At 56.5% G+C, this 24,496-nt stretch overlaps 2 protein-coding genes across 2 annotated transcripts in view; one reads left to right on the forward strand and one right to left on the reverse strand.

The window, feature by feature from the left end:
- The window catches only part of LOC133358807 (arylsulfatase G-like), an 11,272-nt gene extending 1,158 nt beyond the window's left edge, over positions 1-10,114 (forward strand). Inside the window, exons 2-8 of the mRNA XM_061577255.1 lie at positions 982-1,164; positions 3,566-3,753; positions 5,359-5,439; positions 6,038-6,146; positions 7,194-7,314; positions 8,072-8,162; positions 8,920-10,114. Coding sequence (XP_061433239.1) covers positions 982-1,164; positions 3,566-3,753; positions 5,359-5,439; positions 6,038-6,146; positions 7,194-7,314; positions 8,072-8,162; positions 8,920-9,233 — 1,087 coding nt within the window. The 3' untranslated portion in view covers positions 9,234-10,114. The remainder of the gene's footprint in view (positions 1-981; positions 1,165-3,565; positions 3,754-5,358; positions 5,440-6,037; positions 6,147-7,193; positions 7,315-8,071; positions 8,163-8,919) is intronic.
- Positions 10,115-10,131: 17 nt separating this feature from the next.
- LOC133358707 (protein-lysine N-methyltransferase EEF2KMT-like) lies at positions 10,132-22,635 on the reverse strand. The gene is made up of 10 exons (XM_061577145.1): positions 22,385-22,635; positions 21,271-21,369; positions 19,731-19,787; positions 19,552-19,632; positions 17,785-17,886; positions 16,431-16,564; positions 14,616-14,780; positions 13,144-13,244; positions 11,367-11,534; positions 10,132-10,517 (listed from the first exon to the last, which is right to left on the reverse strand). Exons 2-10 carry the CDS (start codon positions 21,352-21,354, stop codon positions 10,387-10,389), a joined length of 1,023 nt encoding a protein of 340 aa, XP_061433129.1. The 5' UTR covers positions 21,355-21,369; positions 22,385-22,635; the 3' UTR covers positions 10,132-10,386.
- Between the last annotated feature and the right edge of the window lie 1,861 nt (positions 22,636-24,496).

Genomic DNA, 24,496 nt, shown 5'->3' on the forward strand with positions numbered 1-24,496 from the left:
CGGTGACACGAGTTTGACCCCGGCCGGGGCTAGCGGCGGTGCGTGATCCAAACTGGTCCCTGACCTCCGCCTCGAACTGGTAGCTGGCACATCTTTGTAAAGCATCGGCAACGGGGAGACAAAGGCGGCCAGGCGTGGTGTTCGTCACTTACCCTCCTCACTGAGCCGTGCCGGCCGTCAAATGTGCCGCACAGTTAACAGCACTTGCCCCAAACGATATGTTAATGCTATACGGGGGACATTTGTCTTTGTACGTGTGTGTGTGCGGGGGAGCGGTGGTGTAGCGGTTAGCGCTCTGTGCCACGAACCCAGCGACCCGAGTTCCATCACCGCTCACGGCCAACACGAGCGATTATTATCTGAACTGGTCCCGGGCCGCCCCTAGGTCGACTCAGCCTCATATGAGTACCTGGTGCGGTGAGTAAACGGTGCCACTGGGGAGACAAAGGCGGCCGGGCGTGGTGCTGGCCACCCCCTCATGTGACGTGCTGGCCTTCATAGGTGCCACTCACTAACGGCACTTGCCCCAAAAGTCTGTTAAGGCTGTACGGGGGGGGTCTTTGTGTTTGGTGGTGGTGGTGGTGGAGGGGGGTGGTGGCAGGCCTAGTGATTGTTGTTGTTGTTGATGGTGACTGCTGAGATGTGCTGTGTGTGTTTGCAGGCTGTGCACCAAGTGGCTGTGACGGTGGTTGCCAGGGAAGTTTCGTTTTTAGTTGTGCCCGCGAAGGTGGTTGTGGTGCTGGTTGTGGTGCTGGTTGTGGTGCTGGTTGTGGTTCTGGTTGTGGTTCTGGTTGCGGTGCTGGTTGCGGTGCTCGTTGTGGTGATGTTGTGGTGCTGCTTGTGGTGCTGCTTGTGGTGCTGCTTCTGGTGCTGGTTGCGGTACTGGTTGTGGTGCTGCTTGTGGGGCTGACCACCCACCCCCTCGTGTGCCGTGCCGGCCTGCGCGGGTTCCGCTCGCTAACAGCACTTGCCCCAACGGTCCGTTAAGGCTATAGGGGAGAGGGATCTTTGTCTCTCTTTGCCTTTGCGCAGTGGCGGTGGCTGTGCAGAGCCCGTGGGGGTTCCGCTCTTTGAGAACGCGGAGATTGTGGAGCAGCCGGCCAGGCTGGAGACACTCGCACGGAGATACGCGGAGCGCGCCGAGTGGTTCATCCGCCAGCACAGGTAGGCCGGCTCCAACCCTGGCCAGCAAAGGTGACCCCCTCTTGGGGAAACCCCTGATTAGCGGGGTTGGCTACGTGCCGTGCGAAAGAAGTTCAACGTACATACAGCCCATAGACTCACAATGCACATACACTAACACTGCCCATAGACTAACACTGCCCATAGACTCACACTGCCCATAGACTCACAATGCACATACACTAACACTGCCCATAGACTAACACTGCCCATAGACTCAACACTGCCCATAGACTCAACACTGACCATAGACTAACACTGCCCATACACTAACACTACCCATAGACTAACACTGCCCATAGACTAACACTGCCCATAGACTAACACTGCCAATACACTAACACTACCCATAGACTAACACTGCCCATAGACTAACACTGCCCATACACTAACACTGCCCATACACTAACACTGCCCATAGACTAACACTGCCCATAGACTAACACTACCCATAGACTAACACTGTCCATAGACTAACACAGCCCATAGACTAACGCTACCCATAGACTAACGCTGCCCATAGACTAACGCTGCCCATAGACTAACGCTGCCCATAGACTCAACACTACCCATAGACTCAACACTGCCCATAGACTAACACTGCCCATAGACTAACACTATCCATATGTAGAGGTGATACGCGCTGGGATTAAGGATCGTAGGCACAGTGCGTGATGATTGGCTGTGTAGGTGGCGACGCGCGCTGACGGTGGAGGATCAGGGGTCAGCGCGGGGTCGTGGGTTACGGGGTACCGATTGGCTGTGGGCGGTGACGCGCTGAGAGGGAGTGATCAGGTGGCAGCGCAGTGTGATTGGTGGAGTAATGTTAACACGCGCTGGGGAAAGCGGATCGTAGAGAGAGTGCGTCGTGATTGGGTCATTAAGGAACGACGCTCACGTCGACGCCGCATCAGCTCCGTCCCTCGTGAGCAGGGGCTATAAAAGGGGATGCACACAGGCGTAAGGGCAGTGTGTAACCAGCGAAGAAGGAAGACGGGGATGAAGACCTAGAGCCCTGCGGTACCTAGCCCCGCTGTCCTAAGGGGACCGGGACTCTGTGTAACCCAGAGGCGAGTGTAGTGGGTGTAGCCATAGGTCTACACGAGCCGAATGTACTATGTGTAGCCAGGGCATAGGGCTTACACGAGTCGAGTGTATTGTGTAGCCAGAGGCATCGGGCTTACACGAGTCGAGTATATTGTGTGTAGCCAGAGGCATAGGGTCTACACGAGTCAAGTGTATCGGGTGTAGCCAGAGGCCTAGAGCTTACACGAGATTAGTGGAGTGTGTCGGAGGAAGAAGAGAGACCACACGTTGTATTGTGATACCTAAAGGATTTAATAAAAGTGTGTTACCCGTCAAGAAGTTCCTGCCGTCAATTCCCATACTTCACATAGACTAACACAGCCCATAGACTAACGCTGCCCATAGACTCAACACTACCCATAGACTCAACACTGCCCATAGACTAACACTGCCCATAGACTAACACTACCCATAGAGTCAACACTGCACCATAGACTCAACACTGCCCATAGACTAACGCTGCCCATAGACTCAACACTGCCCATAGACTCACACTACCCATAGACTCACACTACCCATAGACTCAACACTGCCCATAGACTCAACACTGCCCATAGACTCACACTACCCATAGACTCAACACTGCCCATAGACTAACACTACCCATAGACTCAACACTACCCATAGACTAACACTACTCATAGACTAACACTGCCCATAGACTCGGTTGTCTACGTTCGGTGCGAAAGAATTTCAACACACACATGTACATACACACACACGCACAAGTAACCCATCCACACACAAGGACACAGATACAGTGGACAGCCTTCATCGACTGTAGGGGCAAGTGCTGTTAGCGAGTGGCACCTACGAAGGCCGGCACGGCACGCGAGGGGGTGGGTGGCCAGCAGCACAAAACCCGGCCGCCTTTGTCTCCCCGGTGGCGATGTTTACACACCGCACCAGGCACTCAGAATCTTTATTCAGAATCAAAATATTTATTTATCCGGGAGAAATCTGGAGCGGTTAGCGCAACCCGAGTTCATCTTCTTGGTTCTTTCGGTAAAGTCACGTAGAAGGGAAATAATAAAATAATAAAAATAAAACATCATAAAATACAATTCTCACGACGTTTCGGCCACAACGCAAGCAGCCGTCCTCAGGTGAAGAACAGGTTTGTCGGAAAGACAGTGTTATTCAGGTATGTCGGAAAGAAGGCGTCATTCGTGAGAATTGTATTTTATTTTTATTATTTTATTATTTCCCTTCTACGTGACTTTACCGAAAGAACCAAGAAGATGAATCCCTGCAGTCACGAAAGCTTTAAATCGAAATTTTTGTCTTTGTCTGGCAGTGGCCCCGGCTCCCCCCCGTTCCTGCTGCTGCTGGCCCCTGCCCACGTGCACGTGCCGCTGCCGTGGGCCCCGGGGCCACGGGGCCCCTGGGCCCGGGCGCTGAAGGAGTTGGACGGGACGGTGGGCCGAGTGGTGCGGGCGCTGAGCAGCGCCGGCCTGAGCAACAACACACTCGTGTGGTTCTCCAGTACGTGCGCACACGCACTGGCGCGCACAAAGATCCCCCGCGTAGCCTTGACAGGCCGTTGGGGCAAGAGCTGTTAGCGCGCGTCAGCTGTGAAGACCGGCACGGCACGCGAGGGGGTGGCGATGTTTTACACACCGCACCGGGTACTCGTTTGAGGCTGAGTCGATCTAGGGCAGGCCCAGGAACCGCTTTTATTGAGCCATCATTCGTGACGGCCAGTTCGCTTCTGAAAAAAGATCTCCGTAGCTCAGTGGGACCTCACCACCAAGGCAAGATAATAAACTCGTTTTAGTTCGCTGCGCGATGGTGGCGAACCGCACGTGTTGGGTTTACGGGACCTGAGCCACTCCCCGTGGCTCCCCTCCCCGCGGCTCCCCTCCCTGCGGCTCCCCTCCCTGCGGCTCCCCTCCCTGCGGCTCCCCTCCCCGCGGCTCCCCGCCCCCGCCGGGCTCCCCTCCCTGCGACTCCCCTCCCCGCGGCTCCCCTCCCTGCGGCTCCCCTCCCTGCGGCTCCCCTCCCTGCGGCTCCCCTCCCCGCGGCTCCCCTCCCTGCGGCTCCCCTCCCTGCGGGCTCCCCTCCCTGCGACTCCCTCCCCGCGGCTCCCCTCCCTGCGGTCCCCTCCCTGCGGCTCTCCCTCCCCCGCGGCTCCCCTCCCTGCGGCTCCCCTCCCTGCGGTCCCCTCCCTGCGGCTTACCCTCACCCTGGGCTCCCTCCTGGGCTCACTACCTGCGGCTCCCATCCCATGCGGCTCCCCTCCCCTTGCGGCTCCCCTCCCGCCGGCTCCCCTCCCTGCGGCTCCCCTCCCCGCGACTCCCCTCCCTGCGACTCCCCTCCCCGCGGCTCCCCTCCCTGCGGCTCCCCTCCCTGCGGCCCCTCCCTGCGGCTCCCCTCCCGCGGCTCCCCTCCCTGCGGCTCCCCTCCCTGCGGCTCCCCTCCCCGCGGCTCCCCTCCCTGCGGCTCCCCTCCCGCGGCTCCCCTCCCTGCGGCTCCCCTCCCTGCGGCTCCCCTCCCCGCGATTCCCCGCGACTCCCCTCCCCGCGGCTCCCCTCCCTGCGGCTCCCCTCCCTGCGGCTCCCCTCCCCGCGGCTCCCCTCCCGCGGCTCCCCTCCCTGCGGCGCCCCTCCCTGCGGCTCCCCTCCCGCGGCTCCCCTCCCCGCGGCTCCCCTCCCTGCGGCTCCCCTCCCCGCGGCTCCCCTCCCGCCCCCGGCTCCCCCCCGACTCCCCTCCCTGCGACTCCCCTCCCCGCGCTCCCCTCCCGCGGCTCCCCTCCCTGCGGCTCCCCTCCCTGCGGCTCCCCTCCCCGCGGCTCCCCTCCCTGCGGCTCCCCTCCCCTGCGGCTCCCCTCCCTGCGGCTCCCCTCCCTGCGGCTCCCCTCCCTGCGACTCCCCTCCCCGCGGCTCCCCTCCCTGCGGCTCCCCTCCCCGCGGCTCCCCTCCCTGCGGCTCCCCTCCCCGCGGCTCCCCTCCCTGCGGCTCCCCTCCCTGCGGCTCCCCTCCCCGCGGCTCCCCTCCCTGCGGCTCCCCTCCCTGCGGCTCCCCTCCCCGCGGCTCCCCTCCCCGCGGCTCCCCTCCCCGCGGCTCCCCTCCCTGCGCTGTGACCATGCAGGTGACAATGGGCCGTGGGACGAGAAGTGCCATCTGGCTGGGAGCGCGCGGCCGTACACGGGCAAGTGGCAGTGTCTCAGAGGTGGGCACCAGCACCCTGCATACAGCCCCCTCACCCAGCGCCCTGTCTACAGCACCCAGCACCCTATTCTTAGGTTTTTTTGGTAAAGTCACGTAGGTAAAACATTAAAATTAATAAAAGTAAAATAAAATAAAAATCACGACGTTTCGGAGGCAACACAAGCTTCCGTCTTCAGGTGGAACCGTCACAGCCCGACACCTGAAGACGGAAGCTTGTGTTGCTTCCGAAACGTCGTGATTTTTATTTTATTTTACTTTTATTAATTTTAATGTTTTACCTACGTGACTTTACCGAAAAAACCTAAGAATATGAATCCTTGCAGTCACGAAAGCTTCAAATCTAGAACCCAGCACCCTGTCTACAGCACCCAGCACCCAGCACGCTCACCCAGCGCCCTGGCTACAGCGCCCTGCATACAGCACCCAGCACCCTGTTTACAGCACCCTGTCCACAGCACCCTCACCCAGCACCCTCACCCTGCACGCTCACCCAGCGCCCTGTCTACAGCGCCCTGCACCCTCACCCAGCACCAGTCCCCTGTCCACAGCGCCCTATCCACAGCACCCTGCCGGGCATGTGCGGTGTCTTGGTGGTGCAGGCGGGGCGGCAGGCAAGCGCACCACGTGGGAGGGCGGGCACCGCGTGCCGGGCCTGGCGCTGTGGCCGGGCCACGTGCCGCCCGGCTCCTCCAGCTCGGCGCTGCTCAGGTGACGGCGCCGGAAGGCCGCCCACCGCCCCTCGCCGTCGCTTCCTTCCTCCTGCCAGACCACGCAGGCGTGGTGCGGCTGGACGGGTGTGTCCCGTGCGTGGTCCGCGTGAAACTGAAGCCATCGACTCTTTTTGATTTGACCAGGCAAGGCCGCGCTGAGGTGTGCAGCTCTTTATTAGAAGCGACGTGGCCGTCGCGAATGATAGCTCCACAAAGTGGGCTCATCATCATCGTCGTGTGCAAACTTATAGTAGCAGACAGATACTCTGAACGCGCGACGTTGATTCTAAATACGGAGGGCAAAACCGGATGACCCGAAGTACAAAAATCCACGCGACTACGGGCAGAGAGAGAGAGAGACGCAAACTCCAAATATACAGCAGCAGGCGTCAGGGTCGGGATCAAACCCACGACCTCCTGCATACCAGGCGATGTAGTTAACATCTCACAGCGGAGAGAGACGCAAACTCGAAATATACAGCAGCAGGCGTCAGGGTTGGGATCAAACCCACGACCTCCTGCACACCAGGCGAGGTAGTTAACATCTCACCATCACGGCACCCTGTGTCCCCTCATCTTCATTATCTTCTGTGCTCCTGTCTCCCGTATCTCGCGTGTACCTCCCTGTGTTCGCAGCTCCCGTATCTCCCATATGCCCATACCTCCCATATGCCCGTATCTCCCCGTATTTCACCGAATCTTCCCAGAGTCTCCCTGCGTCTCCCTGCGTCTCCCTGCGTCTGCCATGTCCCCATCTCGCAGAGGCTTTTGGCTCGGCCATCGAACAAACACGGTGGTCATCGCATCGCGCGGCGCTTCTGCGGCCGTCTGCAACGCTCTTCCTTCCGACATTCGGACGCTACTGGAGCTATGCACTTTTAAATCATCATCTAGATTGAAAACTAATTTATTTAGAACAGCTGGTTGTTGTGTTAAGCTTGTTGTCCTTCCCCCGCACCTCCGCTTTGCATGGTTGGCTACGTACGGTGCGAAAGAAGTTCAACGTGCACCTGTGAATCTCCGCGCGCGTCCCCCGTGTGTGCAGTGCGCTGGACGTGCTCCCCACGCTGCTGCCCCTGGCGCGGGTGCCCCTGCCTCCCGGGCGCCGCTACGACGGCGCCGACATGCGGCACGTCCTGCTGGGACAGCGGGACACGGGACACACGGTGACGGCGGGACATGATGTGACGGGACACGTGGACATGGGGATATTGGGACACGGAACACGATGTGATGGGACACGTGGACATGAGGACACGATGTAACGGACATGGGGACACGGCACATGATGTAACGGGACACGTGGACATGGGTATGCAGGACACGATGTGACGGGACATGGGGACACGTGGACATGGGGATACAGGACACGGGACATGATGTAATGGGACACGTGGACATGAGGACATGAGGACATGGGGACGTGGGGACACGTGGACCTGGGGACACGGGACACGTGGACACGAGACAGAATCAGAACGTTACAACAATAAACAAAAAACACGATAGGAGTGTAAAGTACAGGAAAGGTGAACATATCACTTTAAAAATATATACAAATAAAACAAAACTATTTTTTATCTGCCCAGGTAAAGCCCACTGAGCTATTAGCTTATTTTTAAGAAGCGACCAGGCCACAAACGATGTCTCAACGAAGTGGCTTATCACGTGCAAATGTATATCCGCATGGGGCATGTGGGCACGCAGGAAATGTGTCTAAAACTGCTTTGTGTTTAGTGTTGCGGTCCTTCCCCCGCACCTCCGACTGGCGCGGTTGGCTACGTACGGTGCGAAAGAAGTTCAAAATACGTACGCGGCGTGTTTGACACTCTGAGATGTGACCCTGCTGTACGAGTGACCCTGTGAGATGTGACCCTGCCATGTGACCCTGCTGTGTGACCTTGCCATGTGACCCTGCCTCAGGTGCTGTTCCACCCAAACAGTGGAGCTGGGGGCGAGTTTGGGGACCTGGACACGGTGAGGGTGGGGCCTCACAAGGTGTTCTTCCTGACGGGTGACAACTCTCACTCACACTCACTCACACTCACTGACACAGATCAAGATCCCCCATGTATTTTTATTTTCAATACTGTGCGCTGTTTTTGAGTTGTGCGCCTTTTGGTGTCATCTGGTCCAACACCAGTGGAGACTAGGCTCTAAGAAAAGCTGTCTCGGGTGTGGACCAATCAACTTCAAGGACAGTGCATATCATTATCAGAGTTGTCTCTTTTTGTTTGTATTTTGACTGCAAGTATTGTGGTTATTGCAAACATGATTCCTTGTGTAAAGGTGTCAGTTTTGGTGCCAGTTTTGATAAAAGGGTAAAAATTTATTACGACTACTATCCCCGATGTAGCCTGAACAGACTGTTGGGGCAATACCTGTTAGCGAGTAGCACCTATTAAGGCTGGCAGGGGGGCACACGAGGGGGTGGGTGGTCAGTGGTCGCCTTTGTCTCCCCAGGAGCGATGTTTACACACCGTACCGGGCACTCATTGAGTATATCCGCTTACTCACCCAACCAGCACTCCTGCGTTCACTCACCTCCCCAACCATCACTCCTGCCTACACACATCCACCTACTCGCCTCCCCATCCACCTACTCACCTCCCCAACCATCACTCGGAGCCTACACACATCCAACCGGCAACTCCGACGCACAAGCACACCTACAGCGGTATAGCCACCACCCCGCACCACCTCGCCATCGCTCCCCTCCCCCTGCCGGATTCCGTAGTCGTCACGCGCCGCCGCCGCTTCCCCTCCCGCAGGCGGCGCCCGGCCGTGCGGGGGGCCGCCACCGGAGCCCCCCGTCCGGCACGACCCCCCGCTGCTCTTCAACGTGGAGACCGACCCCGGCGAGGGGTCCCCTGTGGGGGCCGCGGTGCCGGGGTTCTGGGGCCCCGTGCTGCGGGCCCAGGCGGCGCTTGCGGCCCGGCTGGAGGACATCGGCTCGGACCGCGTGTCCCGCGCGGACTACGGACACGAGGACGACGCGCGGCCCTGCTGCCGGGCAGACCTCCCGGCCTGCCGCTGCGACCCCAGCCCCATCGTCACCGTCCGCCAGGTCGTGCCTCCAGTTTGAATTTGTTTTCGAAACAAAGCCGGGTGAGGAACAGCTCAAGAGAGAGAGACACACCAGGATGAGGAGTCTCATTCGCAAGAGTTGAGGACCGACCCAGTCGTGGCCACCGCGGCGGTGAGATGTTAACTCCCTCGCCTGGTACACAGGAGGTCGTGTGTTCAATCTGGACCCCGACGCCTGCTGCTGCTGTATATTTGGAGTCTGCGCGTCTCTCTCCGTGGTGAGATGTTAACTCCCTCGCCTGGTACACAGGAGGGCTTGTGTTCAATCTGGACCCAGTCACCTGCTGCTGTATATTTGGAGTTTGTGTGTCTCTCTCTCCGTGGTGAGATGTTAACTCCCTCGCCTGGTACACAAGAGGGCTTGTGTTCAATCTGGACCCAGTCACCTGCTGCTGTATATTTGAAGTCTGCGCGTCTCTCCTCTCCCCGTGGTCGCGTGGATTTTTCTCCGGGCCCACCGGTTGGTCCCTCCACATTTCGAATCGACATCGCCACGCGTTTAATAGGACGTCTTGTAAATTTCCACGAGCCACTTCGTTGAGCTATCATTTGCGGTGGCCAGGTTGCTTCTGAAAAACCAGATAAATAGCTCAGTGGACGCGTCTGTGAAGCGATGGAAACTCGAGGCGTTTGGATGCGTTCACAGCCGAGTTGACTGAGGCGATGCCCGGGCCCCGTTGAGATATTCGTCACACGGTGTTGGCGGCTGTTGGCGGCTGTTGGCGGCTGTGAGCGGCAATCGTCAAGCTCTGGTCGCCGGAGGTTTGTAGCGCGGCGCGCTAACCGCTGGCTACACCGTACGTCCGTCTCGCACGGCGGTGTTGGAGGGGCGGTGGGCATGTGTGTGCGGGGCTATCCGTGTAGCGTGTCTGCTTGTAATAAAATGCACGCGTGTGTTTAAAACGCGTGTTGATTTATTCGTCGCCAACAAAACGCACAGACGCGCGCGCAGACACACAAACATGCACAGCCAAGCAGACGCACGCAAAGGCTGTGGTCATGGTCCCTGTCTCCTCGGGTTTCTGATGGCCAGTCCTGGGGTTGAAGGGATCTGTGTGGAGGGGCTATGTGTGAGGGTTCTGTATCAAGGGTCGTGTAGGCATCTCACGCGAGGAGGGTTCTGTGTTAGGGATCTAGATCAGGGGGCCATGTTAGCGGTCTACGTGAGGCGTCGTCCCTGTTGGGTCCCCGGCGCGTATGGAGAGGAGACGCAGGGGGGCGTCCTGGCCGGCGTTGTCGCTCGGCTCCAGATCCACGGCCTCCACCTGCAGAGCCGCCTCACCTGGACACACACACAGACAAAGATCCACCGTGTAGCCCACGCAGGCTGCCGGGGGCAAGAGCTGTTGGCAAGCAGCGCCTGCGAAGGTGTGATGCCAGCAGCATCACACCCTTTTGTCTACCCGGCCCTGCTGTTGGCATACCGCGCGCCCAGGTCCTACTCGCGCTCCTCCACACACTTTATTACAGGTAGGAACAACAGGTTCCACACTGCCCACCAGGGATTATTTGTCTGTCTGTCGTGCATAGCCACGCCCTCGATTTGTATTTCATAGAGCGCTTGGGGCGGGCTCAGCACCACGTGACGTGCCGCCCCACGCAGCTTGCGCCGCGTGACACGGATCGCACGAATGCGCCGTCCAACCAAGTTCCTGCCTGCCCACTCCGAAGGAACGTGTTTAAAAATATATATTTTACTAGGTAAGGCCCACTGAGCTACGTAGCTCTTTTTCAGACGCGACCTGGCCATCACAAATGATAGCTCAACGAAGCGGCTCATCATCATCGTGTGGAAATTGATAGAGGCCAAATACTGTAAACGCGTGGTGACGTTGATTCTAAATGTGGAGGGAAAAACTAAAGGACCCGAATAAAAATCCACGCAACCACGGGGAGAGAGATGCAACGCAAACTACAAATATACAACAGGCGTGAGGGGTCGGGATCGAACCCACGACCTCCTGTATACCGGGCGAGGTAGTTAACATCTCCTAGCCACCGTGATGATGATGAGAGACACGCAAAGTCCAAATATACAGCAGCAGGCGTCAGGGTCGGGATCCAACCCACGACCTCCTTGCATCCCGGGCGAGGCAGTTAACATCTCGCCACACACGACGCGGCGACTCACCCAGGCACCGCAGGAAGAGCGCGTAGGTGTCCTGGTTCCGCACCGCAGAGGCCACGAATCCGACGGGGCCGCCGGCCGTGCCGCCCTCCCCCAGCCCCACGCGGTGAAGCAGCAGCAACCGCAAAACCCGCACCAGGTCGTCGATGAGGTCCGGGTCGTACACCACGTCTAGAGCCGCAGCGGTGGCGAATCGTAGCCGCCGGTGGTTATTTCAGGCCCCGTGTTCTCAGTCGTAGCTCAGGTGAGGCGGCTCGGCTCCGGCTCAAGGCCGCCGTATTTAACTCGAGCCCGCTCTGAGCCATGTTCCTGGCCACATGCTCAGGTTTTTCCCCAAAAGCTGAGCCAGAGCTGAGCCACGGCTGAGCCGTTCGCTTGTGCGTCTTTTGGAAGCAGCCGAGTGCTACTCCTTACCAGGATCCCCGTGAGGTGCAGTGCTACTCTCGACCAGGGTCACTTGTGATCTCCAAGACAACGATCTATCGGGGCCCATGTGAAGTGTAGAACTACTCCCTACCAGAGTCTCTATAGCTGTAGAACTACTCTCTACCAGGGTCACTTGTGATCTCCAAGACAACGATCTATCGGGGCCCATGTGAAGTGTAGAACTACTCCCTACCAGAGTCTCTATAGCTGTAGAACTACTCTCTACCAGGGTCACTTGTGATCTCCAAGACAACGATCTATCGGGGCCCATGTGAAGTGTAGAACTACTCCCTACCAGAGTCTTGTGGCTGAAGAACTACTCTCTACCAGAGTCCCTGTGAGGTGTAGAACTACTCTCTACCAGGGGCCCATGTGAGGTGTAGAACTACTCTCTACCAGGATCCCCGTGAGGTGTAGAACTACTCTCGACCAGGGTCACTTGTGATCTCCAAGACAATGATCTATCGGGGCCCATGTGAGGTGTAGAACTACTCTCTACCAGAGTCCTGTGGCTGTAGAACTACTCTCTACCAGGGGCCCATGTGAGGTGTAGAACTACTCTCTACCAGGATCACTTGTGATCTCCAAGACAACGATCTATCGAGGCCCATGTGAGGTGTAGAACTACTCTCTACCAGAGTCCCTGTAGCTGTAGAACTACTCTCTACCAGGGTCACTTGTGATCTCCAAGACAACGATCTATCGGGGCCCATGTGAGGTGTAGAACTACTCTCTACCAGAGTCCCTGTGAGGTGCAGAACTACTCCTCTACCAGAGTCCCTGTAGCTGTAGAACTACTCTCTACCAGGGTCCCTGTAGCTGTAGAACTACTCTCTACCAGAGTCCCTGTGGCTGTAGAACTACTCTCTACCAGGATCCCCGTGAGGTGTAGAACTACTCTCTACCAGAGTCCATGTGAGGTGTAGAACTACTCTCTACCAGGGTCACTTGTGATCTCCAAGACAACGATCTATCGGGGCCCATGTGAAGTGTAGAACTACTCCCTACCAGAGTCCTGTGGCTGTAGAACTACTCTCTACCAGGGGCCCATGTGAGGTGTAGAACTACTCTCTACCAGGATCACTTGTGATCTCCAAGACAACGATCTACCAGGATCCCCGTGAGGTGTAGAACTACTCTCTACCAGGGTCCCCGTGAGGTGTAGAACTACTCTCTACCAGAGTCCCTGTAACTGTAGAACTACTCTCTACCAGGGTCCCTGTGAGGTGTAGAACTACTCTCTACCAGAGTCCCTGTGTCTGTAGAACTACTCTCTACCAGGGTCCCTGTGGCTGTAGAACTACTCTCTACCAGGGTCCCCGTGAAGTGCAGCACTACGACTCTCTGGCAGTACCGGCAGCGAGGATGACTTCGGCGTTCAGCTCCTGCAGCTCCTCCTGCCCCGCGGACGTCCAGTCCAGTGCCACAACCCGGCCGTGGGGGCCCTTCAAGCCCCTAGCAGTAGGGGGCAGGGTCACAGCGAGGTCAAGTTAGAGTACGGTTAACCCCATCTTCTTGGTTCTTTCGGTAAAGTCACGTAGAATGGAAATAATAAAATAATAAAAATAAAACATATAATAATTCTCACGACGTTTCGGCCACAACGCAAGCAGCCGTCCTCAGGTGGAGAACAGGTCTGTCGAGGAGACAGCGTCTGAATGACAAGCCCCAGGCTTGGAGCGTCTATTTAAGCTGGGATGGAGGGGCGAAGAGCGCCTTGACAAAATAATTTGCATATCAAGAGGAATTTAGCATATTTATGGGAAATGCAGATATGCGATTAGTACTACTTGTGAAATGCGTAGGAGGTTTGACGTTTAACCCCTCTTCCACTGGCAATTTGTCGACTTGAGCCACAGCCAAACCGTGGTTTAGGAGGTGTGGGGGAGCAGCACCTACAGTGAGGGAACAAAGTATTTGATCCCCTGCTGATTTTGTACGTTTGCCCACTCACGAAAGAAATTTCTAAACATTTTTGACATGCGTTTTTCTGGATTTTGTTGTTGTTATTCTGTCTCTCACTGTTCAAATAAACCTACCATAAAATTTATAGACTGATCATTTCCTTGTCAGTGGGCAAGCAAGATGTTAACTACCTCGCCCAGCATGCAAGGAGGTCGTGGATTCGGTCCCGACCTGGACGCCTGCTGTACATTTGGAGTTTGCGTGTCTCTCATCATCATCACGGTGGCTAGGAGATGTTAACTACCTCGCCCGGTATACAGAAGGTCGTGGGTTCGATCCCGACCCTGACGCCTGCTGCTGTATATTTGGAGTTTGCGGTGCGTTTCTCTCCCCGTGGTTGCGTGGATTTTTCTCCGGGTCCTCCGGTTTTTCCCTCCACATTTAGAATCAACGTCACCACGCGTTTACAGTATTTGGCCTCTATCAATTTCCACTGTATGGTCTAAAGGTGGAGGGGGCAGCACGTATCGTACGGGGGGCACAGCACCTGTGTGTGTGTGTAGAGGGGACAGTGCCTGTGTGTGTGCGTGTGTTAGGAAGAGCGGTAGTTTAGTGGTTAGCGCGCTGCGCTATGAACCTGGTGACCCGGGTTCGATTCCCGCTCACGGCCAACACCAGTGACGATTATCTGAACCGGTCCCGGGCCTCCCCTAGGTCGACTCAGCCTCAAATGAGTACCTGGTGAGGTGTGTAAACATCGCCACTGGGGAGACAAAGGCGGTCGGGCGTGGTGCCAGCCACCCACCCCCTCGTGTGCCGTTCCGGCCTTCATAGGTGCTCGCTAACAGCACTTGCCCCTACAGTCTGTTAAGGCTATACGGGGGATCTTTGTCTCTTTGTCTTTGTTAGGGAGGGCAGCACCTGTCGTGTTGGGGGCGCAGGTGATTGTGGTTCAGCGCCAGGTTGTGCTCCAGCTGCTGCAGCACGGCCGAGTGAGCGTCGCTCAGGACGACCTCGCGGGGGTCACAGCCCCCCAGCACGGCCAACCCCACCAGGCCCGGACCCGCGCCCAACTCCAGCACACGCCTGCGGGGTCAAGGGGTTGATTGTTGTTGTTGTTGTTGATGTTGTTTTAGCTTGTTTACTCAGGAAAGGAAGACATGAAGACGGTCAACGCATCCTCCGAAGATGCCCTGGACCGAGCCAAATGGGGAAGACAATGCCACAGTGGGAACAACGCTAGGAAGAAGACTCAGGAAAGCCTCGCTGAGTCCCAAGACTCTTTTTTTCAGGAGGGTCCTGCCAACTTTTTGCAGTGGGGGGGGGGGGGGGGGGCAATGTCGCTGCCGCTGCTGCTGTGCGATCCAAATTGAGTAATTTCAAGGTGATGTTAAATTTCGATTTAAAGCTTTCGTAACTGCAGGGATTCATCTTCTTGGTTCTTTCGGTAAAGTCACGTAGAATGGAAATAATAAAATAATAAAAATAAAACATAATAAAATAATTCTCACGACGTTTCGGCCACAACGCAAGCAGTCATCCTCAGGTGAAGAACAGGTCAAGGTGATGTTTCAGCATTGGGATGTTTTGGCCGATTCCGGTTACATTGTGTGTGTTTTGCGTGTTTAGCGATGGGAAGAAACGCTTGCAGAACAGTGGGGGGAGAACGTAAAAACTCTCACTTTCGCAAACTCACACACTCACTCACCCGTACACTCAATCATTCTAACACACACGCACTCTGCAGAACAAACTCGTACACACAGAAAGGCACCCAAGTCGGGAATTGAACTCAGGCACTTCTTACTGCGAGGCACGAGCGATACCACCGCGCCACCGTGGTTGGGAGGCATTGGGGGCAGCGGTGGTTCAGGTTCAACTATGACACTTGTTACTGAAAGCTGTAGGCCGGGAAACCACAGCCCCCCACCGCACCGCTACGAAAGCTGGGATTGTTACGTAATGAAGGTCGTTGAAGCGACTTCTGGAATGCGGTCTTTAGTCGTCTTTCATTACAACACTCCTTCACGCTGCTGACAGACAGCGGGAGAGGGATAGAGAGACACGCAGCCACGTGGCAGCCTGGACCACGTGGCAGCCTGGACCACGTGGCAGCCTGGACCACGTGGCAGCCTGGACCACGTGGCAGCCTGGACCACGTGGCAGCCTGGACCACGTGGCAGCCTGGACCACGTGGCAGCCTGGACCCCGTGGCAGCCTGGACCCCGTGGCAGCCTGGACCACGTGGCAGCCTGGACCACGCGGCAGCCTGGACCCCGTGGCAGCCTGGACCACGTGGCAGCCTGGACCACGTGGCAGCCTGGACCCCCGCTCTCGCGTGGCCTCTCCCTTCGTTCGTTCCAGTTCTGACCACCTGTTGTTCGTCTCCACCCCTATTTAATACCCGGGTCACGTGGTACGTTTCCACCAATCCTGGTTAGCCTCTATGGAATCTTCCAGACTCCACCGTAGGCTCCCGGGACCACGCCCCTGACTCGTCTCCCCATTGGCTGTGGCTAAAGCCAGCAGAACCAATCCTCTACAACCAGCTGTCACCTTTCCATCACGTCAGGGCCACACCCCTAGGCTTCCCCCCATGGGCTATGGACCAGGACCGGCAGAGCCAATCATCGTGATCCGTCAACGACCCGGACATAACCTCACATTACCGTTACATCTAAGGTGGCATCTACTCTGTGGTGGGGTAAAGTGTGGGTGGGTGCGAGGCGTCCTCGCCTGTGCTGTAGCAGCTGGCGGTGACTCAGGGCCCAGGATGCAAGGGCCCACGCCGCGCCCCAGCTCACGAGGCCCGTGGTCCCGTGAGAGACGAAGATGGTGGACTCCCGCAGAGTTACCTGCACACCATGGTCCTGCAGCGCCACGCCAAGCGGAACACCACCCAGTTACACCACACTCCCCAGTTACACACACATCACTACCCAGTTACACACACATCACACACACCACCCAGTTACACACCACAACACCCTGTTACACACACATCACTACCCAGTTACACACACATCACACACACCACCCAGTTACACACCACAACACCCTGTTACACACACATCACTACCCAGTTACACACACATCACACACATCACCCAGTTACACACAACACCCAGTTACACACAACACCCCACACCACCCAGTTACACACACACCACCCAGTCACACACACCACACTACCCAGTCACACACACACCAGTTACACACACACACCACCCAGTTACACACAACACCCCACACCACCCAGTCACACACACACCACCCAGTTACACACACACACACCACACTACCCAGTCACACATACACCACCCCACCTATCCAGTCACACACACCACCCCACCCAGTTACACACACACCACCCAGTTACACACAACACCCCACACCACCCAGTTACACACAACACCCCACTCCACACAGTTACACACACACACCACCCAGTTACACACACCACCCAGTTACACACACCACCCAGTCACACACACCACACTACCCAGTCACACACACACCAGTTACACACACACCCCACCCAGTTACACACAACACCCCACACCACCCAGTCACACACACACACCACCCAGTTACACACACACACCACACTACCCAGTCACACATACACCACCCCACCTATCTAGTCACACACACCACCCAGTCTCACACACACGACACCACCCCACACAGTGACACACACCCAATTACACACACACACCACCCAGTTACACACACACGACACCACCCCACACAGTCACACACACATCACCCAGTTACACACACACACCACTCCACCTAGTTACACACACACCACACAGTCACACACCACACGATCACACCCAATCACACACCACACTACTCACCCAATCACACGCACACCACCCCACACATCCAGTCACACAAACACACCACACTACCCAATCTCACACACGCACACCACACCACCCACCCAGTCACACACCACACCACTCACCCAATCACACCATCACCCCCTCCTCCTTCAGCCTGTACACGTCAGCGTACACCATCACACACACCACTGCGTAGCTACCATTGTGTGTGTGGTGAGGCTGTGGGTGAGCGGTGCTACCAGCAAGTAGGACTTGTAGCAGAACGGCGTCTCCTCCTGAGACAGAACCTCACCAAACGCCTCGTACAGCGCGTCCACCGGCTCGCAGCCCGCTCGCTCGCACTGCGCACGAACACCGACGTCCCACACACCACACATCCTTCACCGGACACGGTGCAAGTTCCGTTGGCGGGCGCCACGCCCGGCCGCCTTTGTCTCTCCTGTGCTCATGTGTTACACACCGCATGAGGTGCCCATGCAAGGCTGAGTCGACCTAGGGGAGGCCCAGGACCTGTTCAGATATTCGTCACTGGTGTTTTGGAGTGGAAGATGGCGGCGGCCTCCACTCTGTTGAGTGAGAAATTGCGACGAATGCCGTCAACCGCGGCGGCCGCCGAACATCGAACATCGATCATCGATCTCGCCCGGTTCTCCAGAACAACAACGCACGATCACACGGCACACACTGGCGCTGACCGTGAGCGGGAATCAAACTCCGCTCGCCAGAATATATAAATGTTGTGTCGTTAAAACCCTCCACCACCCGACACGGACAACTATTAAAGGGTTGTCACGTAAACAGAACGTGGCCAATTCGTCACTAGTACAGCACTAGTGTATAGTGTAGTATACTAGTACAGCACTAGTGTGTAGTGTAGTGTATAGTGTAGTATACTAGTACAGCACTAGTGTGTAGTGTAGTGTATAGTGTAGTATACTAGTATAGCACTAGTGTGTAGTGTAGTGTATAGTGTAGTATACTAGTACAGCACTAGTGTATAGTCTAGTGTATAGTGTAGTATACTAGTACAGCACTAGTGTATAGTGTAGTGTATAGTGTAGTGTACTAGTACAGCACTAGTGTATAGTGTAGTGTATAGTGTAGTGTATAGTGTAGTATACTATTTACAGCACTAGTGTATAGTGTAGTGTATAGTGTAGTATACTAGTACAGCACTAGTGTATAGTGTAGTGTATAGTGTAGTGTATAGTGTAGTATACTATTTACAGCACTAGTGTATAGTGTAGTGTGTAGTGTAGTATACTAGTACAGCACTAGTGTATAGTGTAGTGTATAGTGTAGTATATAGTGTAGTGTATAGTGTAGTACACTAGTACAACACACCGGTTGTGTGTTGGAGAGCCAAGCCACAACATTTACAATCTGAGTACAACGTTTCGACAGTAATTACAACCAGCTTCATCAGGCGACAGCAACAACGCACACAGCCACCCCACACAGACACTGTGTCACTCACCCCACACCACCTTGTCACTCACCACTCACCACTCACCCTGTCACTCACCACACACCACCCGCAACCACCCACTGTGTCACTCACCCCACACCACCCGCAATGTCTCACCCATACCCCTCGCTGGAGGCCAGTGGTGAGTGAATGAGCGTGTGAATGTGCAAGTGAGCGTGTGAGCGAGCGAATGTGTGCGAGTGTGCCAGCAATTGTGGGGGGCGCTAGTGGAACGGTTAGCGCTGCACTGCGCTACGAACCCGGTGTAACCCGAGTTCGATTCCCGCTCACGGCCACCAACACCAGTGACGATTATCTGAACCGGTCTTGGGCCTCCCCAAGGTCGACTCAGCCTAAAATGAGTATCTGTAAACATGGCCACTAGGGAGACAAAGGCGGCCCGGCGTGGTGCTGGCCACCCACCCCTTCCGCGTGTCATTCCGGCCTTCACAAGCGCCACTCACAAACAGCCCCTGCCCCAGCAGTCTATATCAGCTATACGGGGGATCTTTGTCTTTGCTTTGAGTAGGCCACTCACCGCTGCTATGAGCGTCTTGAGGAGGAGGCGGCGGTAGGTGAGGGACGGGGGGAACCGCATCCCCAGGGGGTGCCTCACCGTCTGGGGGGGGGGCAGGTGGGGGGGGTCACGGTGAGCGACTCGCAGGTCAAGAGGTCAAGAGGTCACACAGCAGGAGTCAATGGGCGGGGGGACCCTACCTGCTCCAGCAGAGTTTTAGCTGTGTCCGGGTCGTCCCGGATCCGAGTCGCGTAGCCCTGCACAGCGTCACACCACGGCAAGGTCACACCGTAGAATTACATCACACTCATCATACCACGGCAAGGTCACACCGTAGAATTACATCACACTCATCATACCACGGCAGGGTCACACCGTAGCATTACATCACACTCATCATACCACGACAAGGTCACACACCGTAGCATTACACCACACCCATCACACCGTAGCATTACACCACACCCATCACACCGTAGCAGTAACACCACACCCATCATACCACACCCATCACACCGTAGCAGTAACACCACACCCATCACACCGTAGCATTACACCACACCCATCACACCATAGCAGTAACACCACACTCATCACACCGTGTCATTACACCACACCCATCACACCGTAGTATTACACCACACCCATCACACCGTAGCAGTAACACCACACCCATCACACCGTAGCATTACACCACACCCACCACACCGTAGCGCTCACACCACACCCATCACACCACGGCAAGGTCAAACAACAGCAAGGTCATACAACAGCATAGTTACCCCACAGCATCACATCGTGGCATCGTCACACCGCAGCATAACCACGCGACATACTGGGTGTGTATGGGTGTACTTGGGGTGTATGGGATACTGGGTGTGTGCAGGGTGTGTGTGTGTGTGTATACTATGTGTATGTATACTGCGGGTGTGTGGTGTGAGAGTGGAGTGTATGGTATGGTGTGTATGGTGAGATGTGTGTGGTGGGGCGTGTGGTGTGTGTGATGTGTATGGTGTGTGTGATGTGTGATGTGATGTGTGTGATGTGTGTAGTATGTGTGTGGTGTGTGTGTGGTGTGTAGTATGTGTGTGGTGTGTGTAGTGTGTGTGTGTGGTGTGGTGTGTGGTGTGTGTGGTTTGGTGTGTATGGTAACATGTGTGATGTAATGTGTGTGGTGTGTGGTGTGATGTGTGTGGTGTGTGTGTGTGTGTGTGTAGTATGTGTGTGGTGTGTGATGTGGGTGGTGTGTAGTATGTGTGTGGTGTGTGTGGTTTGGTGTGTATGGTAAACATGTGTGTGTGTAGTATGTGTGTGTAGTATGTGTTGTGTGTGTGTGTGGTGTGTGTGGTGTGTGTGTGGTGTGTGTGTGGTGTGTGTGTGGTGTGTGTGTGTGGTGTGTGATGTGTGTGTGGTGTGTGATGTGTGTGGTGTGTGTGTGGTGTGTGTGTGATGTATGTGTGTAGTATGTGTGTGTAGTGTGGTGTGTGGTGTGTATGGTGTGTGATGTGTGTGTGGTGTAATGTGTGTGTAGTGTGATGTATGATGTGTGTGTACGGTGTGTGTGGTGGTGTGTGTGATGTGTGTGTGTGTGATGTGTGTGTAGTGTGTGTGTGGTGTGTGTGTGTAGTATGTGTGTGGTATATGTGTGGTGTTTGTGTATGTGTGTAATGTGTGTAATGTTTGTGTCGTATGTGATGTGTGTGTAGTGTGATGTGTGTGGTGGTCTTGAGCTGTCCTCACGTCCAGCGCCAGCAAGCGGAGGGGCCGCATGGCGAGGAAGGCACGCGTCAAATCCACGTTACCATGGCCATTCCGCTCCTCCATGTGTCTCCACTCACCCTGATCAATACACAAGCACCCTGATCAATACACACTCCCTGATCAATACACTCTCACCCTGATCAATACACTCACCCTGATCAATACACACTCACCCTGATCAATACACACTCCCTGATCAATACACTCTCACCCTGATCAATACACTCACCCTGATCAATACACACACTCACTCTGATCAATACACACTCTCACCCTGATCAATACACTCTCACCCTGATCAATAATCTCTCATCCTGATCAATACACTCTCACCCTGATCAATACACACTCACCCTGATCAATACACACACTCACCCTGATCAATACACTCTCACCCTGATCAATACACACTCACCCCGATCAATACTCTCACCCCGATCAATACACTCTCACCCTGATCAATACACACTGACCCTGATCAATACACTCTCACCCCGATCAATACACTCTCACCCTGATCAATACACTCTCACCCTGATCAATAATCTCTCATCCTGATCAATACACTCTCACCCTGATCAATACACTCTCACCCTGATCAATACACACACTCACCCTGATCAATACACTCTCACCCTGATCAATACACACACTCACCCTGCGTCTACCTCACCCCGCGTTCCCCCCTCACCCCTCCCCCCCTCACCCCGCGTCTCCCTCCCCCCCTCACCCCTCACCCCTCCCCCCCCCCCTCACCCCCCCCCTCACCCCGCGTCTCCCTCCCCCCCTCACCCCCCTCACCCCTCCCCCCCTCACCCCCCCCTCACCCCCCCCCTCACCCCCCCCCCTCACCCCGCGTCTCCCTCCCCCCCTCCCCCCCCTCACCCCACCCCCCCCTCACCCCCCCCTCCTCACCCCGCGTCTCCCTCCCCCCTCCCCCACCTCACCCCCCCTCACCCCCCTCACCCCACCCCCCCCTCACCCCTCACCCCCCCCCCTCACCCCGCGTCTCCCTCCCCCCCCTCACCCCCCCTCACCCCTCACCCCCCCCCCCCTCACCCCGCGTCTCCCTCCCCCCCTCACCCCCCCTCACCTCACGACCGGCGTTCTCTCAGAGCGCCGCTCCTCAGCAGCTACCCTCCTCGCTGTTTATTAATGTGACGTCGCTCTTTATGTTACTGTTGTTGTTGGTTGTTGTTGTCGTTGGTTGTTGTTGGTTGTTGTTGTGGTTGTTGATGTCGTGTCGCGTCTCGGCGCCTTCAGCGAGGAGGGCGAAGAGGAAGCAGCTCGCGCCGTTCACTTTGGCGGCAGCGGCGCCATTGGCCGCGTGTAGCAGGGGGGGGAGGGGCGGGGCGGGGTGGGGGGAGGGGCGGGGCGGGAGAGGGGACGTGGCGGTGTGAGGGGCGGGGTGGAGGGGCGGGTGGGGGGAGGGGCGGGGGGAGGGGTGGGGGGAGGGGCGGGGCGGGGGGAGGGGCGGGGTGGGGGAGGGGCGGGGTGGGGGAGGGGCGGGGTGGGGGGAGGGGCGGAGGGCGGGGTGGGGGAGGGGTGGGGGGAATATGGAGGGATGGGGGCGGGAGATGGGACGTGGCGGGGGGAGGGGCGAGGTGGGGGGAGGGGCGGGTGGGGGGAGGATGGAGGGGGTGGGGGGAGGGGCAAGGGGAGGATGGAGGGGGTGGGGGGAGGGGTGGGGGAGGATGGAGGGGAGGGGCGGCGGGGGGCTGGAGTGGAACGCGACTTGGCCGCTCCATCTCCGCCCCCATGGTCCCCCCCTCGCTCACGATGCTCCAGTTCGTGGACACCTGCTGGCCACGTGCCCCGAGTGGGGCGTCTGTGAGAGAAGAGCTTCACAGCTCGTCGGGTTTCCTCGCGCAGTCCGAACAGCAACAAATGATGATTCTGAACGCGACAAACAGCACACATTGCAGCGCGCGCCTATGGGGCCGCCCATAAATGACGTCACGCGATTTTGGACGATTTTTGACCCCCCCCCCCTTTGTCACGCGGCGTCACAAAAAGTCAGACCCCCCCCCTCAAATATGACGTCACAAAGCTCTGCCCCCCCCCCCCCCCCCAAATAAAACATGCTTCAAATCGCTTTAAACTATTGTCATTGTAGTGCGTATTTAATGTGGCGCTGCACTCTGATGTTGTAGGAAAACACATTCATTAAAAAGTCTATTTAATTAAGTAGAACGTGTCGTCTATATTTATTTAAAGTTGCGCATTTTTATGTGACGTCATATTTCTTAAACCGCCCCCCCCTCGTCACACATCGTCACAAATGTCTGACCCCCCCCCTCCTAGGTGCGTGACGTCATTTATGGACGGCCCCTGTGTACGTTTAACTTCTTTCGCGCCGTACGTAGCCAACCGCGCTAATCGGAGGTGGCGGGGGAAGATCAACATCACTAAACACAACAACAACAACACTAAACACAACAACAACAACAAGAATCAGTTCTAGACAAGTTAGTTTATCAATGTAGATGATGATGATGATGTAAAAGTTGCACAGCTCCAACACCGCAAGGGAAGAGCGTTCCAGACGGCCACGGAGTCGCGTCTGCAAGCGCTGCGGTGACCGCCGCCTTTGCCCGACGGCGTGGTGATGGTGGTGGTGATGGTGGTGGTGATGGTGGTGGTGATGGTGATGGTCGTGGTGATGGTGGTGGTGATGGTCGTGGTGATGATGGTGGTGATGGTGGTGGTGGTGATGGTGGTGATGGTGATGGTGGTGATGGTGGTCGTGGTGATGGTGGTGATGGTGGTGGTGTTGGTCGTGGTGATGGTGGTGGTGATGGTCGTGGTGGTGGTGATGGTGATGGTCGTGGTGATGGTGATGGTCGTGGTGATGGTGGTAGTGATGGTCGTGGTGGTGATGGTTGTGGTGATGGTGGTGGTGATGGTGATGGTCGTGGTGATGGTGGTAGTGATGGTCGTGGTGATGGTGGTGGTGATGGTTGTGGTGATGGTGATGATGATGGTGGTGATGGTCGTGGTGATGATGGTGGTGGTGATTGTGGTGCACTCGTGGCGAGCACCTTGCGTGTGTTGTGTGTGTTGTGGGTGTTGTGAGTGTGTGTTTTGTGTGTGGTGTGTGTGTTGTGTGTTGCGTGTGTTGTGGTGTTGCGTGTGTTGTGTGTGGTGTGTGTTGTGTGTGTTGTGTGTACGTGTGTTGCGTGTGGTGTGTGTGTTGCGTGTGTGT

The sequence above is a fragment of the Lethenteron reissneri genome, chromosome 63 (genome assembly GCF_015708825.2).
Source record: "Lethenteron reissneri isolate LAM-NWPU_2019-01 chromosome 63, ASM1570882v1, whole genome shotgun sequence".
NCBI classification, from domain to species: domain Eukaryota; kingdom Metazoa; phylum Chordata; class Hyperoartia; order Petromyzontiformes; family Petromyzontidae; genus Lethenteron; species Lethenteron reissneri.

What these genes read in the sequence shown, in the direction of transcription:
- LOC133358707 (XM_061577145.1), bottom strand. Translation starts at nt 21,354, where the DNA reads ATGGAGGAGCGGAATGGCCATGGTAACGTGGATTTGACGCGTGCCTTC. An exon ending in CGAAGTCATCCTCGCTGCCG is followed by an intron (nt 11,535 to 13,143) that starts GTACTGCCAGAG and finishes CTGCGGCTCTAG; the next exon opens with ACGTGGTGTACGACCCGGAC. An exon ending in GCTCTTCCTGCGGTGCCTGG is followed by an intron (nt 10,518 to 11,366) that starts GTGAGTCGCCGC and finishes GTGTGTGTCCAG; the next exon opens with GTGAGGCGGCTCTGCAGGTG.